Source organism: Apodemus sylvaticus, chromosome X, assembly GCF_947179515.1.
Source record: "Apodemus sylvaticus chromosome X, mApoSyl1.1, whole genome shotgun sequence".
Lineage (NCBI taxonomy): Eukaryota > Metazoa > Chordata > Mammalia > Rodentia > Muridae > Apodemus > Apodemus sylvaticus.
In genome coordinates, this window is record NC_067495.1 from 105,189,113 (window position 1) to 105,208,559 (window position 19,447).

Consider the following 19,447-nt stretch of genomic DNA (forward strand, 5'->3'; position numbering starts at 1 on the left):
AAGGAGCTTTTATCCTTTTACAAAAAAAAAAAAAGGCAAAAATCCTAGGAGATTCTTGTCTCTATGCCAGTATTATAAAGCTGTTTTACCATATTTATTTTCACCAGTGTAAAATCAAGAGTGTGAGAACTGAATATAGATTTATTTATTTAGATAGCTATTTAGCTAAACTTGCTAAGAAGTGCTGATAAACCAATTAGGGAGAGGACTGCTTGCTAGAGGGAAGGGAGGCGCAACAATTGGCAACTTAGAAGACCACTGCCTTCTTGCTTATACACTACTGATTTTGTTCTGTAGCAGATTGTTAGAACGCCACCAATACATTCACAGACAGGCTACCGGGACTGTGGAATGCCTCAAGGGCAATAGAAATCAAATAGAAGCAAATATCAGCTCAAGTCTTGAGTGATGACGGAGGTACATTTTAGGTATCATGGAAATCTCACTGGACGGGCTCATTTTCCCACTCTGGCAACAGAGGTTGACACCACTTCAGACAAGTATTCCAACCTGTACATGTACGTAGGCTTATTCCTGAGTCTCCTGGCCATTCTTCTTATCCTGCTCTTCACAATGCTTCTTCGGCTCAAACATGTCATTTCACCCATCACTGAGAGCACTGAAAGTGTTCCTCAGTTCACAGATGTAGAGATGCAAAGCCGAATTCCCACTCCTTAAAGTCAGGATAATGCTGAGACCAAGCGGCTATGAGCAACCCCTGGCATGCTGACCCCTAGGAAGGGTTCCTTTCCACGTGAGACTTCCCACCTAACAACAGCAAGCAGCTTGTGTTTTGATGCTGTCATTCTGCCTCTGACTGTGCTTGTGGGACCTCTAAGAGGCTTTAGAGTCATTCTTTTAAAATACGGGAAATAGCAGCTGGCTGGGCTGGCAGGTTTCCATAGTAACCAGAGAACCTGAGCCTTGAACAAACCTCAGACCACAGAAATTCATAAGCAGCAGTCGGTAAAACACAGGATCCCCGGAAGCTTCGAGAAACTATACATTTGAATGTGTGAGGACCCCTCCTCCCCCCGAAAAATGACAGGCTTTAATTTATTACCTTAGCCCTAAAGAATTGCTTCACACACAACACAGACATCTCCTGACATGGAGCTAAATCATGTCACAGGTGAATGGTAAGGATTGTTCTTCTTTCCTCAAAAGAACATCAGGTTTCTTCAAAACGAAAGAAGGTATTTAAAGAACCTGTAACAATTTAAAGGGAAATTTTTGCAGAACATTTCTGGTGGAAAAATGTGTATATTGTGTCTGTGTTGTTACTAAGATTGAACTTTTTAAAACCAGATGATGGCAGATGTGTCACTACAATCTGAGATAAGGAGCCGCCTCTAAATCAAGGAAAAATTAAGTCAAATTGTTCTCATGATTTGCACATTATACATGCAGATTGTTTTTTGCCCTCCCAGGATTGAGTTGCACATGAGTATGAACTTGATTTGAAGTCAGACTTGGCTAAGAAAACTCAAGAACCCAAGTGTATTTTAAAGCAGAAATGAATTGGTCTTCGGATTCTGTTACTGAGTGACTGTGACTTTGACCGAAGCCTGCCAGCATTCTGGGCCTCAAGCTTTTCTTGTTGAAAACTGTTCAGAGAGCTATTTCATTGTCCGTCTTTAGATATGAGCATAAGACAAACTGAGACAAAGGGAGATAGGACTAAGAGTTACCCTGCAACAGATTCTTTATAAGATCAATGTTCTCAAATATTACATTTGTCTTTCCCAGAAAATGTTCCTCCCTTCCTGATCCCTGCCAAAAAAATGAAGTGTTTCGCTTATTATCTATAAGAGAAATATATTTTGAAAATGTCCATTCTTATGCGTAGCTCTAGTGTGCCAGTAATGGATAATTTAATTTTTAAAAAAAGAAAAACTTGACTTTTCAAAGTGAAACCAAAGGAGCTGAGTGAAGTTTACAAATTTGAAATTGCAAAACTGATCATAGTTTTGCCACCAAAGAAATGATATACCTGTCTTAGATTTTGCCTGCACACACACACACACACACACACACACACACACACACACACACGTACATAAATGAGCTGTCCCTTGTAATTAAATCATGGTCATCAAATTTCATAGAATCTCCCCCTTTGGGGACTGAGGTGGTGGTATAAAAATGGACTGGATGTGAGATTCATGGCACTTGTGCCAGGCATATATCTTTTTAGTCTGTAGCCAATTTAGACTTTAGACCCCTTTACTGTGCCCTAAATCTAGCATGGTGGTGAAATTCCCAAGTGTGTTCTACTTTTATACACAGTCATTTGCCAATGCTCTCCTCTCCAAGGGGCTGCACAGTGTAAAATCCCCACATGCGGAACTAAACTTAGCAGCTAGACTGACTGCCACACCTGTTACAACTGTGCACCATCAGAGAGATAGCAGCTGCATTCTGTACAATTCATAAGAAATTTAGCAGGTAGGCTAAGACCTGGATGGGACTTTGGGCTTTATGTTTTCCAAAATGCAAAGTAACTCTTACAAGAATACATATTGGTAGGTTACACAGTGTCTAAATCAATACTTAGACTGCATGAACTTTTAAAATGTTTTACTTTTAACTCTACACGGGCTTTCCCCAGGGCAGGCAATATAGCCAAGAGCTTAAGGACACAGCTATCCCCTCATTCCAGGCTCTCGTTCTGGTGCCCACAGTATTTGAATGCACTTTACATTAGAGAAGTCAGTGGCTGGAAAATACTGGATCTGGTTACACTTTCAACACCAGTGAACAGCAAGCTCCTCAGTGCCTTGCTGAAGCTGATAAAGATGCAGCCTGTGCATTACCTAACCACCCCAACCTAAACTTCAGAATTTTAAAACTGCTTTGAAAGTACTCCGTTAGGTGAAGATGATTCCTAATTTATGATCATGTTGCTCACCAAGAAAACAACCACCCTCTTTCATCACAGCAACCCCCATGGGATCCAGATCTTAACTTAGCATTAACCACGGCACACAGCAGAGATTACACCAAAATAGCAACATAATCCACCACAGTTTCAAGAGATATAACATTAATGGAAATGCATTTAAGCAGATGTGTCATTATGGTAACTCACATGGTATTTATTCTTTAGGAAAATAAACAGAATGCTTTCATAACAGCAAAGAAAAGAACACCTCTAAATCTATTTAAGTATATTATATCCTTAAATGTATTAATTAGCCTATTACTGCTTTAAAAGTCAGCTATAATAACCAGTGAGCATAATTTAAATTTATTTTTCTGTGCAAAATACAGACTTGACAATTCCCTGCCCCACCCCATTCTCCCTCAAATTGCATATTATCTGGGATATGAACAGTTATGTCATTTACATGCATATGTACTCTATTTTAAGAAAAAACTACACTTTATTAGACCACATGTGTATTAAAATGCTCATATATCAACAATGTCCAGCAATTTAGGCTAATACAAACACCACCTGAATTCTCCATATAAAATATGATATTAATATGGGCACTACTAAAGATGTACATTGCATATATTTCAGATTCATTAATCGTATGAAACAAGGCATATTGCAAAGGGTTATAGATTAAAAATTGAGTAATAAATGCTAATGTTAAGCTCATAAAGATTGATTTATCCAGTCTAACCTTTCTATTGATGCCAAATTCAAAATATTGGACTTCAGTAACTAATTTTGAATGTGCAGATCCCACAATACTTACTAAGTAGGTAGAGGGTGCATTTAATACATTTAAATAGTTATATTAAGTAATGCATTTTATTCACCCACATTTGTACAATGTAACTTTGGTTTGCTCTTTTTTTTTTTTTACAAAAATGAAGAGTTCTGTGGGAAAACTGGTTTTAACTTGTTTATATTTGAATTAGATTCATATTGTATTAAAATGTGGTCAGATTTATATTAATATTCAGCATGTCACTTAGATCTCTGGATAATAAATGCTGGCTCTTTTGTTTGCTGATAACAAATGTGTGTCCTCTGAAGATGTAAATGGCATTGCATTAGCTTCTTTATTGCAATACAAATTATAATAACTGTGACACCTTTGTGGGACTTATCATTTGGAGGCTTCATTAGTATTTGGTATTTCCTAATTTCCCAGCTTTCATTCTGATGGGCAAACTTGTTTATTTAGCATGAGATGAAAACTAGACTATCATTCAACTATCAATTAGAGTAAATGTGAAGGACAAACGAGATCACACACACACAGACACACACACACACATACATGCACCAATAGGATATTTTTCTTCAATATATAGATTTACATATTTTATGTTATGTGTATATAAACAGTGTGCCAGCTGTTTGCATGTGCACCATGTACATGCCTGGTCCCCTCAGAGGTCAGAAGAGGGTTTCCTGTCCCTGGAACTGGAGTTAATGGTCATGAGCTACATGAGTTCTAAAAATCCAACCTGGGACCTCTACAAGGAAAGGTGTTCTCAACTTCTGAACCATCAATCCAATCCAATGGATTCCAATGGAGCTTCCTTTTTTTTTTACTTTCATAAAATGAATAATGAGGAGAGAAAGGATGCAGACTATTAGACAAGACAGCACAGGAGACAGGAGAAATCGGAACGTTGTTCACAGTTATACAGAAATGAAAAACAAGGCTGCACTGCAATTCATTGTGCTCCTCCTTTGGCATTTAGTACCCTCCCTATGCTTTGCGGTCTGAGTACTGAATACACATTTCAAATCTATGTATTCTATAACACAACAACTCTAGAGATATTAATTATCCATCCTCAATAACTCAAAACAACTTATCACAGTTCTGTTGACTTTTTAAAACATAATCTTATATATCCCAATGTGACTTCAAATTCATGATGTAGCATGAGGTGACCTGGACTTGACGGCGGCGGCGGCGGCAGCAGCGGCAGCAGTGGCTGCTCCAGCTGAAGGGCCATCAGCAGTGGAACCAAGGCGTCACAGGGACCAGTTAGGCCCTGCGCCCACGACCACTGACCTTCGCTGACCAGCCGGACAGCAAGCAGCTGCAGTTGTGCGGCGCCTTTCCTGCACGGAGGCCACTTCAGAACTCGGCCTCCCACCAGTCAGGAGAGGAGGATCCATCTTGGTTCCGTACTCCAGGAATCGGACAGACTGAGGTACACAAACATAATCCGAGGCCAACACCGCGGTGGTCTGAGCCCGACGGGCGTTGGCCTGCACCCAGGCCCTGGGCGGGTCGGGGGGCCATCGGGGTGCCAACCCAACCAGGAGGTTTTTTGCCCAGGCCTGCGAGCGCGCCGCCGCCATTTTGCCTGCAGGACGACAGAGAGCTCAGGCGGGCAGACCTGTAACAGGCATAGCCTAAGGCTAACAAAGCGGGGGTCCAGGCCCCAAAAGGCACAGGACTGACCCCAAGAACTGGGCGGCTTGGTGGGCCATCTGTGAGTCAACCCGCCCAGGTGATTGTTAGCAAAGCAGACTCTCCCGGCGCTTTCAGGGAGCGCGGGCGCACACGCCCGCCATCCTAGTCACCTGGCAAACCCAATTAACAGTCAAAGCCATAGGGGAACTTTGCTCGGACCTTGGCCTCCCAGGCTTTTGCCTGGACTCAGGGACTGGGCGGCCAGGCTAACCTTGTGTGCGATAGCCCGGTTGGCAGATCGGCTGCCCAGCGGAGTGAGCGGAGTGAGCGGAACTCAGGGGAGGTCACAGTAGCATACACCGTCAGCACTCCCTGGGAGTGCACACGGGCTCCATCTGCTCCACAGACACAATCTGGGGCAAGGCCTCAGGCAGAAGGCCTTAGCTCTACTCTCTCCGCTTCCGGATCCAGATCAGTCTGGGCTGCAGCATTACATCTCCAAGTCCTGCAAGTGGCTAGCTGGGCTTCCGGGCGGCCAGCTGGGAGAAGTCAGTGTGCTCCAGTGAATCCAGCGGGCCCCAGCGGGAGCCTTCGGGTGCCTGCTTTGGGATCTGAACAGCCTGGGCAGCAGCACACTGTCTACAAGCAGTGCAGGAGGTAAGCTGTGCACCAGAGGCCAACTGGGAAGGGGCAGCTTGCACTGGTGAGTCCAGCACTGACAAGATAAACTAACACCAGTGAGATCTAGATGGCAAAAGGCAAACGCAGGAACGTCACTAACAGAAATCAAGGCAATATGGCAACATCTGAACCCAATTCTCCTCTACCAACATGTCCTGGATACCCCAGCACACCAGTAAAACAAGATTTGGATTTAAAATCACTGGTCATGATGCTGGTACAGGAACACATGAAGGTCATACGTAAAGAAATTCAGGAGACAATGGATCAAAAGGTAGAAGCCCTTGCAAGGGAAACACAAAAATCATTGAAAGAAATCCAGGAGAATACAAAAGCCAACAAGGAGGAAATGCAAAAAACACTTAAAGAAATACAGGAGAACTTTGCTCAACAGGCTGAGGTCATGAAAGACGAAACACAAAAATCTCTTAAAGAAATACAGGAGAACTTTGGTCAACAGGCTGAGCTCATGTATGAGAAAACACAAAAATCTCTTAAAGAATTACAGGAAAACACAAACATGCAAGTGAAGGAGCTAAGCAAAACCATCCAGGATCTAAAATCAGAAGTAGAAACAACTAAGAAAACTCAAAGGGAGACAACTTTGGAGATAGAAAGCCTTGGGAAGAAATCAGGGGACAGAGATACAAATATCAACAACAGAATACAAGAGATAGAAGAAAGAATCTCAGATGCTGAAGATTCCATAGAAACCATGGACTCAACAGTTAAAGAAAATGCAAAATGCAAAAAGCTTGTAACCCAAAATATCCAGGAAATCCAGGACACAATGAGAAGACCAAACCTAAGGATTATAGGCATAGAGGAGAGTGAAGATTTACAACTTAAAGGGCCAGCAAATATCTTCAATAAAATTATGGAAGAAAACTTCCCTAACCTAAAGAGAGAGATGCCCATGAATATACAAGAAGCCTACAGAACTCCAAACAGACTGGACCAGAACAGAAATACTTCCCGTCACATAATAATCAAAACACCAAATGTTCTAAACAAAGAAAGAATACTAAAGGCAGTAAGAGAAAAAGGCCAAGTAACATATAAAGGAAGACCTATCAGAATCACAGCAGACTTTTCACCTGAGACTATGAAGGCTAGAAGGTCCTGGGCAGATCTCATGCAGACTCTAAGAGAACACAAATGCCAACCAAAACTACTATATCCAGCAAAACTCTCAATCACCATAGATGGAGAAACTAAGATATTTCATGACAAAACCAAGTTTACCCAATATCTATCCACAAACCCGGCCCTAAAAAGGATAATAGGAGGACAACACCAATACAAGGAGGGAAACTTCACCCTGGAAAAAGCAAGATAGTAACCTTTCATCAAACCCAAAAGAAGTTAAGCATTCAAATTTAAAAAATAACGTCAAAAATGATAGGAAGTAACAATCACTATTCCTTAATATCTCTTAACATCAATGGACTTAATGCCCCAATAAAAAGACACAGACTAACTGAATGGATACGTAAACAGGACCCTACATTTTGCTGCTTACAGGAAACACACCTCAGGGTCAAAGACAAACACTACCTTAGAGTAAAAGGCTGGAAGACAATTTTACAAGCAAATGGTCTCAGGAAACAAGCTGGAGTAGCCATTTTAATATCAGATAAAATTGACTTTCAACCCAAAGTCATCAAAAGAGACCCTGAGGGACACTTCTTGCTGGTCAAAGGAAAAATACAAAAAGAAGAACTGACAATCCTGAACATCTATGCCCCAAATGTAAGGGCACCCTCTTTTGTAAAAGAAACTTTATTAAAACTAAAAGCACACATTGCACCTAACACAATAATTGTGGGTGACTTCAACACTGCACTTTCCTCAATGGACCGATCAGGAAAACAGAAACTAAACAGGGACACAATGAAACTAATTGAAGCTTTGGACCAATTAGATTTAACAGATATATATAGAACATTCTATCCTAAAACAAAAGAATATACCTTTTTCTCAGCACCTCATGGTACCTTCTCCAAAATCGACCATATAATTGGTCACAAGACAGATCTCAACAAATATAAGAAGATCGAACTAATCCCATGCCTCCTATCTGATCACTATGGAGTAAAAGTGGTCTTCAATAGCAACAGAAACAACAGAAAGCCCACATACACGTGGAAACTGAACAATACTCTACTCAATGATACCTTGGTCAAGGAAGAAATAAAGAAAGAAATTAAAGACTTTTTAGAACACAATGAAAATGAAAACACAACATACCCAAATCTATGGGACACAATGAAAGCAGTGCTAAGAGGAAAACTCATAGCCCTGAGTGCCTCCAAAAAGAAAATGGAGAGAGCATACATTACCAGCTTAATGACACACCTGAAATCCCTGGAACAAAAAGAAGCTATTTCGCCCAGGAGGAGTAGAAGGCAGGAAATCATCAAACTCAGGGCCGAAATCAATCAAGTAGAAACAAAGAGAACCATACAAAAAATCAACAATACCAGGAGCTGGTTCTTTGAGAAAATCAACAAGATAGATAAACCCTTAGCCAGAATGACCAAAGGGCACAGAGAAAGTATCCAAATTAACAAACTTAGAAATGAAAAGGGAGATATAACAACGGAAACTGAGGAAATCCAAAAAATCATCAGATCCTACTACAAGAGCCTATACTCAACACAACTGGAGAATCTGGAGGAAATGGACAATTTCCTTGACAGATACCAAATACCAAAATTAAATCAGGACCAACTAGACCATCTAAACAGTCCCATAATGCCTAAAGAAATAGAAGGAGTCATAGAAAGTCTTCCAACCAAAAAAAGCACAGGACCAGATGGCTTCAGTGCAGAATTCTACCAGACCTTCAAAGAAGAGTTAACACCAATACTCTTCAAACTATTCCACAAAATAGAAACAGAAGGAACACTACCCAATTCCTTCTACGAAGCCACAATTACGCTGATACCAAAGCCACACAAAGATCCAACAAAGAAAGAGAACTTCAGACCAATTTCCCTTATGAACATCGATGCAAAAATACTCAATAAAATTCTTGCCAACCGAATCCAAGAACACATCAAAACGATCATCCACCATGATCAAGTAGGCTTTATCCCAGGAATGCAGGGTTGGTTCAATATACGGAAATCCATCAATACAATCCACTACATAAACAAACTCAAAGAACAAAACCACATGGTCATTTCATTGGATGCTGAAAAAGCATTTGACAAAATTCAGCATCCCTTCATGCTTAAAGTCTTGGAGAGAACAGGAATTCAAGGCCCATACCTAAACATAGTAAAAGCAATATACAGCAAACCGGTAGCCAGCATCAAACTAAATGGAGAGAAACTTGAAGCAATCCCACTGAAATCAGGGACCAGACAAGGCTGCCCCCTTTCTCCTTATCTTTTCAATATTGTACTTGAGGTACTAGCTCGGGCAATTCGACAACATAAGGAGGTCAAAGGGATACAAATTGGAAAGGAAGAAGTCAAACTATCATTATTTGCAGACGACATGATCGTCTACCTAAGTGACCCAAAGAACTCCACTAGAGAACTCCTACAGCTGATAAACAACTTCAGCAAAGTGGCAGGTTATAAAGTCAACTCAAGCAAATCAGTGGCCTTCCTATACTCAAAGGATAAGCAGGCTGAGAAAGAAATTAGGGAAATGACCCCCTTCACAATAGCCACAAACAGTATAAAGTATCTTGGGGTGACTCTTACCAAACATGTGAAAGATCTGTATGACAAGAACTTCAAGACTCTGAAGAAGGAAATGGAAGAAGACCTCAAAAAATGGGAAAACCTCCCATGCTCATGGATCGGCAGAATCAATATAGTTAAAATGGCCATTTTGCCTAAAGCACTATACAGATTCAATGCAATACCCATCAAAATCCCAACTCAATTCTTCACAGAGCTAGAAAGAGCAATTATCAAATTCATCTGGAACAACAAAAAACCCAGGATAGCTAAAACTATTCTCAGCAACAAAAGGAAATCTGGGGGAATCAGTATCCCTGACCTCAAGCAATACTACAGAGCAATAGTGTTAAAAACTGCATGGTATTGGTACAGTGACAGGCAGGAGGATCAATGGAACAGGATTGAAGATCCAGAAATGAACCCACACACCTATGGCCACTTGATCCTCGACAAAGAGGCTGAAAACATCCAATGGAAAAAAGATAGCCTTTTCAACAAATGGTGCTGGTTCAACTGGAGGTCAGCATGCAGAAGAATGCGAATTGATCCATCTTTGTCTCCTTGTACTAAGCTCAAATCCAAATGGATCAAGGACCTCCACATAAAGCCAGACACTCTGAAGCTAATAGAAAAAAAACTGGGGAAGACCCTTGAGGACATCGGTACAGGGAGAAAGTTTCTGAACAGAACACCAATAGCGTATGCTCTAAGAGCAAGAATAGACAAATGGGACCTCATAAAATTACAAAGTTTCTGTAAGGCAAAGGACACCATCAAGAGGACAAATCGGCAACCAACAAATTGGGAAAAGATCTTCACCAATCCTACATCAGATAGAGGGCTAATATCCAATATATATAAAGAACTCAAGAAGTTAGACTCCAGAAAACCAAACAACCCTATTAAAAAATGGGGTACAGAGTTAAACAAAGAATTCTCACCTGAAGAACTTCGGATGGCGGAGAAGCATCTTAAAAAATGCTCAACTTCATTAGTCATTAGGGAAATGCAAATCAAAACAACCCTAAGATTTCATCTTACACCAGTCAGAATGGCTAAGATTAAAAATTCAGGAGACAGCAGGTGTTGGAGAGGGTGTGGAGAAAGAGGAACACTCCTCCACTGCTGGTGGGGTTGCAAATTGGTACAACCACTCGGGAAATCAGTCTGGCGGTTCCTCCGAAAACTGGGCACCTTACTTCCAGAAGATCCTGCTATACCACTCCTGGGCATATACCCAGAAGACTCCCCACCATGTAATAAGGATACATGTTCTACTATGTTCATAGCAGCCCTATTTGTAATTGCCAGATGCTGGAAAGAACCCAGGTATCCCTCAACAGAAGAGTGGATGCAAAAAATGTGGTATATCTACACAATGGAGTACTATTCAGCCATTAGAAACAATGAATTCATGAAATTCTTAGGCAAATGGATGGAGCTAGAGAATATCATACTAAGTGAGGTAACCCAGACTCAAAAGGTGAATCATGGTATGCACTCACTAATAAGTGGATATTAACCTAGAAAACTGGAATACCCAAAACATAATCCACACATCAAATGAGGTACAAGAAGAAAGGAGGAGTGGCCCCTGGTTCTGGAAAGACTCAGTGAAACAGTATTCAGCAAAACCAGAACGGGGAAGTGGGAAGGGGTGGGTGGGAGGACAGGGGAAGAGAAGGGGGCTTGCGGGACTTTCGGGGAGTGGGGGGGCTAGAAAAGGGGAAATCATTTGAAATGTAAATAAATTATATCGAATAAAAAAAAAAAAAAAAAAAAAAAAAAAAAAGATTTATTTCATGTATGTGAGTACACTGTAGCTGTTTTCAGGCAAACCAGAAGGGGGCATCGGAGCCACCATGTGGTTGCTTGAAATTGAACTCAGGACCTCCGGAAGAGCAGTCAGTGCTCTTAACCACTGAGCCATCTCTCCAGGCCTGACCTGGAACTTCTTATGCTCTTGCTGCCACATATCCAGTGCAAAAAAGTCCACTACTATACCTACTTTATGCATTGCTGAGTATCAACTTCAGGGCTTCATGCATGTTCGGCAAGCCCTCTACCAATTGAGCTACATCTGTGGCCCCTGCCATCTCTTAAAATACTATTATAGCTACAGGGACTATTTACCAGACTGTGGAAAGGTTTACACAAAAGCAGACCCCACGTTTTTAATTTATGGAGGGAAAGGAGTGGGAAGAAATATGCTTGGATTATTAACTACAATACAAATTAACCAGTTTTCTGATGTCTGGTGGACTGTTCCCAATCAACACCAGTTCTTTATATATGTGACTGTTTCCTCTTCTCTCTCCCATTCCAGAAATGAGAATACTTCCTCTTAGGTATAATTGATGTTCTTATGTAACATGGTAGATTCTTTCAAGTGCATAGATATTTATGATCCATGATATATGTTATAGCATTAAAAAGGAAATAAACACTGACTAGAGAAACTGCCCCCAACACACACAAAGAATGGATTAGACAGAGGCTTATGTGATTCTGAAAAAAATCTCCAAAGAAGTAGTTATTATGGACATTAGAATTGACTGTAAGGTCATCATTTTACCTTCTGAAATCTGACCAGCATATGGTTATCAGTGAAAATTTTTCAAACTTGATGCAAAATCTTCCCAACTCCCACTTTGGGTATGGTCATGGAAAACAAAGATGGCTATGCAGAATAGGAATAAATCCAGGTGAAGACATTTTGAAGGATAACTTGAGTGATTTCTGATACCCTAATTCATTTTCATATCAGGTATATTATCCATTAAATCATATGTAATATGGAGGAGATTACACAATGCAGAGACTTCAGTTATACTATGAAAATCTTCCTGGACTGGGGCTGTAGCTCAGTTGCCTAGCACAAAGGCCCTGGTTTCAGTTATGCGCACTTCATAAATTGAATGCTAGCACACATGGAGTCTCAACACTCCAGAGGTGAAGAAATAAAGATCAAGAGATCAATCTCATCCTGAACTGCATAGCAGATGTGAATCTATCCTATAATATAAAACATGCTGTCTCAAAACTATCAAGTGTTCACAATCCATAAAAAATTGAAAACAAGAAATTCAAAATATCTGTAATCTGAATAAATCATTTATTTCAAAAAAAATCATTTATTTACTTACCACATGGTCTATCTTGGAAAAGAGACTGGAGTATGTAAATGTTCTTATTTTATTTCATTTTATTGTCAGTTTAGAGAATAGTGCTGTGGCAGTATCATTGACAATGGTATGAAGAAGAACAACAGAAAATGTAAAGGGACCAATAGAGACACTATTACAGTGATTTATGATAAAGGTAAGATCACCATTATTTGAGGGTGAATGGCATAAGTGGAGTAAGAAAGAACAAGGTTTGAACAAAGGTCTAATGGTCTCATTCACTTAGATGGAAAATTCAGGTCAGAGTGAAGAGTAATTCAATTTTGGGCAAGTTTAGTTTGAAAACATTCAAAACATTAAAATGCACACATTAAATAAGCAATTGCATAATGGGTCCAGAACTCAGAAAACAAGTGTATAAATAAATTTAACAAGTGTTACTGGATGTGATCACCTAGGAAAGATTTGTAGTGTATGCCAAAGAAATTATGACAGTAATATAACATTGAATATGTCCCCATGCTTCTTCTTTGATTTTTGAGTCTTAAGTAACATGTTTAGCAATTTAAGGAGACATATGAGGTTTAAACCTTATCAACCAGAGGATGTCTGAAACTTGAGAGGTAGAATTCTCACAGCCTAAATGCCAAATAGGAGAACAGATGCAAAACTGAAGTGCATAGGTTAGGAACAGAAGGTCAAATGAATGGCTTAGTAGGCAAAGTATTCACCACAAAAGCATGAGGAACTGAGCTTGGATCCCCAATACACATGTAAAAAGCTGAGCATGCTGGCATGTGTCTCTGATCCCGACAGTAGGGAGGTGCTAACAGAGATACAAATACAGACTTAAATTGCTGACTGTGGGGTGCCCAGCTCCAATTGATACAACTAAAACACAATCCACCTAAGGCTCAGGGAATATTGTTGCAGAGGTGAGTGAAAGATGTATGAGCAAGAGGACCAGGAAGTTGCCTGCAAGATTGTGTCTCCTAGACATGACAGGGAACTTTCTACAACATGAATGCTTAGCGAAGACCTGAACAAGGACAATACTAAATGACATGCTAATACAGAAGAAGGAAATTTTCACAGAGTCCCACCCAAGTTGAAGAGATATAAGCAATTAATGACTTCTGAGAAATGGAGAATTAGTCTTCCCCAGGGATGAGTCCACTATTGGTTATCTGATACCAAAAGTATTGTCAAATGTCAACCACAAAATTATGTATATATAAGCAATACTAATAGAACTCAGCAGGATATATATAAAGAAAAAGAGACCATGGATTTGAAAGGAAACAAGGGTGGCATGGGAATAGTTGAAGGGAACAAAGGGAAGGGGAAATGATGTAATTATGTTTTAATTTAAAATTAAATAATGTTTTTGAAAATGAGAAAGAAGTGTGAATAGGGGGACTATTTGAAAAGAGTGAAACAGAATTATGGAACCAAATGACATCATGAAATAGGCAGACAAATGGATGGAAATAGAAAATATTATCCTGAGTGAGGTAACCCAGACACAAAAGAACACACATGGTACGTATTCATTGTGAAGTGGATATTAGGAAAAAAGCTCAGAATACCTATTATACAACGTCCAAAACATAAGGAGCTTTAAAAGAAGGAAGACCAATGTGTGGATGCTTCAATTCTACATAGAAGGGGGAGCAAAATAATCACAGGAGGTAGAGGGAGGGAGAGACTGGGAGGGAGAGAGGAGAGGGATGGGGAAAAGTAGGGCAGGTTCAGGTATTAAAAGGGACAGGTGAAAAGTCCATAGGTTCAGAAAAACATTTTTTTTTTGTTTTGTTTTTTGGATTTGGTTTTTTTCGAGGCAGTGTTTCTCTGTATAGCCCTGGCTGTCCTGGAACTCACTCTGTAGACCAGGCTGGCCTTGAACTCAGAAATCCACCTGCCTCTGCCTCCCAGAGTGCTGGGATTACAGGTGTGCACCACTACGCCCAGCTGCCAGAAAATTGAATAGAAATATGTAGCAGTGGTGGAGGGGGGGGGGATGAAGAACTGAGGGTAGCCACTAGAAAGTGCCAGGCACCAGAGAAGTGAGAGGCTCTCCAGGACCCAATGGGGATGACTTTACCCAAAATACCCAACAAAGGGGAGCTAGAACCTGTAGAGAACACCTCCAGTAGATAGGCATAGCCCCCATTTAAGGGATGGGCCCACTCACCCATCTCAAAGGAAAGATGGGGACAAAAAATTGCACAAAGGAAAGATGGGGACAAAAAATGGAGCAGAGGCTGAAAGAAAATCTATCCAGAGACTGCCCCATCTAGGTTTCCATCCCATCTGCTGACACCAAACCCAGACACTATTGCTGATGCCAAGAACCTCTTGCTGACTGAAGTCTGGCATGGCTGTTCCCTGAGAGGTTCTACCAGCACCCGACCAATACAAATGCAGATACTCACAGTCAACCATTGGACTGGGCCCAGGGATCCCAATGGAAGAGCTAGGAGAATGAAGATATGGAGAAAAAAAATATATAGTGAAAGTAGGAACTTAGATCCAAAAGCAAATAAAAGAAAGGAAAGGCTTGGATTCTAAGCCTCATTAGAGACCTGGAGAAAGGCTAATGCCTTAACATCTCAGGCCGCCAAAACATCCACATTGAAGCTGTAGCAACACGGACTATATAGTTTCCATAGATAGACCTCCAATGAAAATATCAAATTTAAAGGGAAATGATTTAGGTTCAATTGTGTTCTCAGTAACATGGATTTTCAGTCATGCAGGGCAGGATTGCAAAGTAGAATTTTAACCAGAGATTTGCTACCATTTTTATCAGAGATAGAAATGATAAAACTGTAATTACTGGGACTAGAGAAGTAGCTTGGTGATTAAGAGAGCATAGTATCCTTACAGAAAACCTGAGTTCAGTGTTCAGATCCCACCTTAGATGGCTCACAACCTCCTGCATCGCCAGCTCCAGGGCATCCAACAGTCTCTTGTCGCTTCAAACACCTGTACAGGTGTGCACAAAGCCACACATATAGAACCTCAAAAAGAACACTCTTTGATGTAATCACTCTGTTCCTTAATAGCTTACTTGGATTTTCTTATAGTATACATTTAACAAAAGCCTTCATAGTAGTCATTACCATCACCCCACTTTATCTATAAGATATTGAGGTTTCTAATCTTAAACAAGCCCCATGTCACAAAGCAAATAAGTGGCACTAAGCTGTCATTCTCCTCTGCAGACAATGGCTGCCGTTATGTTTCACTGCCTAGAATATGAAGCAAGGGTTACTTAAATATTGGCTAAGAAGCTAAATCAAGGGCTGAAGAGATAGCTCAGTGGTTAAGAGCACTAGCTGCTCATCCAAAGGTCCTGAGTTCAAATCCCAGTAACCATATGGTGACTCACAACCATCTGTAATGGGATCTGATGCCCCCCGCCCTGATATTCTCTTCTGTCATGATATATAAATAGGTGCTCAGATATATAAATAAGTAAATAAAAGAAGCTAAATCAAATGATTTAAAGAACTTCTCAGATTCTGTCTGTATTCATGAACTTATACATCTATATAAATACAATATACACCTATGTCACAACACATAAAACACACATATCACATATACAATACATAAACAAATATATGTGCTTATATTTGTATGTGAACAATTATCTGTGTTCATGCCTATATGTATATATTATGTATATGAATATGTGGGGAAAGAGATGCTATACAAAGAAACTCTCACCCAAGGAAAAAGCAAGAAAAAAATGTAGCCCTTTTAGTATGGAAATAACAGCTCACATGGACTCCAGTATTATGTTTTCATATATACTTTATACTTTATTTTTGTTAATTTTCCCCTCGCTGCTCTCCACACACTCCCGACTGCATCCTGTTGGTGGCTTTCCTCTGAGTAGTCTCCCTTCTGCTCTCATAAAACATATATATTTAACTACTTTATTCTCTCTCTCTCTCTCTCTCTCTCTCTCTCTCTCTCTCTCTCTCTCTCTCCAATCCTCTCTTAAGTCCTCTGGTTCCCTTCTCACTCACCCCTTTCAAGTTTTATGCTCTATACCAATATACATATGTGATACTTATGTAAAAACTACATTACTGGGTCTACCTGCATATGAAGGAAAACGTGGCACTTCTCTTACTGAGTCTTAGATAGTTAGCTTATAATAATTTCTAGTCATGGCATTTTGATTGCAAAATGACATTTTTAAAAGGTAGAATCACTCTTTGCATATGATGCAAAACACTTTAAATAATGAAATATATTAAGCTTATAGGAAAAATTACAAAGAACTATTAGGAAAACAAAGGAATTTTCTGTAAGTCCATTAATACACCTTGGCACCTTAGAATATTTTCTCCTATTTGTTTCGGATTTTTTAAGGAAATAAACATTGCAGTCCTGTGCATGTCCCTGTGAATGTAGTCCTCTGCTCTAGAGTTAAGACAGCTGCCTTCATTCTCAGCCTTAGATATTGATTCTGAGATTTCTTACCCTTAGGCCCCAGTATACCTTCCATATGCAGACTCAAAGAAGACTCTTATCCAGAAAAATAGTTTGATTTTTTTTGATTATCAGCTTTCCCCCAAAGACTCATCATTTCCTTGAAAGTGTCAATGAGTCATTCAGATATATGCCCCAAAATGCTCTGAATTTGCTCTCATATGTGGAGCCTAGATTTATGTGTGTATGTAAATGTGTATATACATATGTATGTAATACATATTATTTATTTATATGCATGTGTATACATGTATGTATTTAATGTATGTGTTTGTAGGTCTTTCTAAAAGGGAGGGTCATAGTGAAGGAGGAGAACTTAAGGAAGGTGACAGCATAGGGAGTTTCACAGAATAGATGCAATAAGAAAAGGAAGCCAAGCTGTAGTTTTCTGTTGGTGGGATAAAACTCTATGACCAAAAGTGTTTGGTTTGGGTTGTTTTCTTTTAAGTTTTGGGGTTTGTTGGTTTGTTTTGGTAGTTATTGCTTTTGTTTGGTTTTCAGTTTATAATTCTAGTCCACCACGAAGGGAATCCAAGGTAGGAGTTCAAAGCAACAAGCAGGAGGCAGGAGCTGAAGTAGAGAATATGGAGAAATGCAACTTACAGGCTTGCTTAGCCTTTATTCTTCTATGACCCGGTACCACTTTCCCAGGAATTGCACCATCCATAGGAGTGTGAGTCCCACCCCCCATATCAATCATTAGTCAAGAAAATGCTTCACAGATTGTCCACTGGTCAAAGTGATGGAAGCATTTTTTTTTTCAATTGAGATTCCTCTTCCCAGAAGGCCCTAACTGTGTCAAGTTGACAAAACCTAAGCAGTAAGGCTGAAAGAGGGTACGAGATAAAGGGAACCAATAAGAACATAGGATAATGACTGTTTTACTTAGAGTTTCTATTGCTGTGATGAACAATATCATGACCAAAAAGCAAGTTGGAAAGGAAAGCGTTTATTTGGCTTACACCTCCATGTCACTGTTCATCATCAAAGGAAGTCAGAACAGGAACTCAAGCAGGGCAGAAACCTAGAGGCAAGAGCTAATGCCAAGGCCATGGGGAAGAGCTGCTTATTGGCTTGCTCCGCATGGCTTGCTCATTCTGCTTTCTTATAGACTCCAGGACCAGGGACACCACCCACAATAGCCTGGGTCCTCTTCCATAATCACTAAGAAAATAACCTTACAGCTGGATCTCACAGAGGCATTTCCTCAGATGAGGCTCCTTCTTCAGTGATGACTCTAGTTTGTGTCAAATGATACAAAACGAACCAGTACGTGGCAAATATAAAGATTTGTGATGAAGTAAAACTAAAATCTCTTTCTTGTTCCTGCTCCTTGGAAGCTGTTGTACCATAATTTATGCAAAACCCTAATTAAGTTTCCACATTGAGAAACCTGTGGTGGTGGTGTTATTGTTTCTCTGCTTGGTTGCTGCTATCTGGGGGGAGGGGGGGACAAGTCTTTCATGAGGATAAGCATGCACACTTAACACTGCACTTGATCCCCAATTGAAGGTGCCCTTTTGACCAAAGTTTCAATTCCCAATAAATTCTGGCCCTGACTTTCTCTCTCTGAAATTCTACCAACACTTTAGGGAATTAACGTTCTCTGTTACCAGAGAGAGAGAAACAAAACAAACAAAGTCAACAGGTTTTGTTGATGATATCACTGTTCCCAGGTTGATGTTTCTCCTGACAAACTGCAGTGCGGTTTGGTTCTTTATACATTATGCATTAAAAACAAGCAATGCATATTTTAAATAATATAAATGTATCATAATGTACATATCTGCCAACAACTTATTGTGATAATGACTGCTTATTAAGTTTGAGATTGTCACCATTAATCTCTTACTGTTGTGCATCACTGAGTAAAAATACCACAATTGTTTTATCCATTCTCTTGGATGAATAGTTATCACATCAATAGAGCTGCAGAAGGTTTCTATTAGTCAATCTTTATCTGATATTCTTTTGAGTTTATAATATAACTACTTTTCCCCTTCCCTTGCTTCTATAAACCCTTTTGCTTCGCTTTCAAAGTCATGGCTTCTTTTATGTTTTGTGTGTGTGTGTGTGTGTGTATGTGTGTGTG

The 19,447-nt window shown here is 40.0% G+C and overlaps 1 protein-coding gene across 1 annotated transcript; it reads left to right on the forward strand.

Moving 5' to 3' along the window:
* Positions 1 to 408: 408 nt before the first annotated feature.
* On the forward strand, positions 409 to 678 carry Sertm2 (serine rich and transmembrane domain containing 2). The gene has a single exon (XM_052170603.1). The coding sequence runs from the start codon at positions 409 to 411 to the stop codon at positions 676 to 678; it is 270 nt and encodes an 89-aa protein (XP_052026563.1).
* The last annotated feature ends 18,769 nt before the right edge of the window (positions 679 to 19,447 follow it).

Coding starts and splice junctions, on each gene's coding strand:
- Sertm2 (XM_052170603.1), top strand. CDS start 409: ATGACGGAGGTACATTTTAGGTATCATGGAAATCTCACTGGACGGGCT.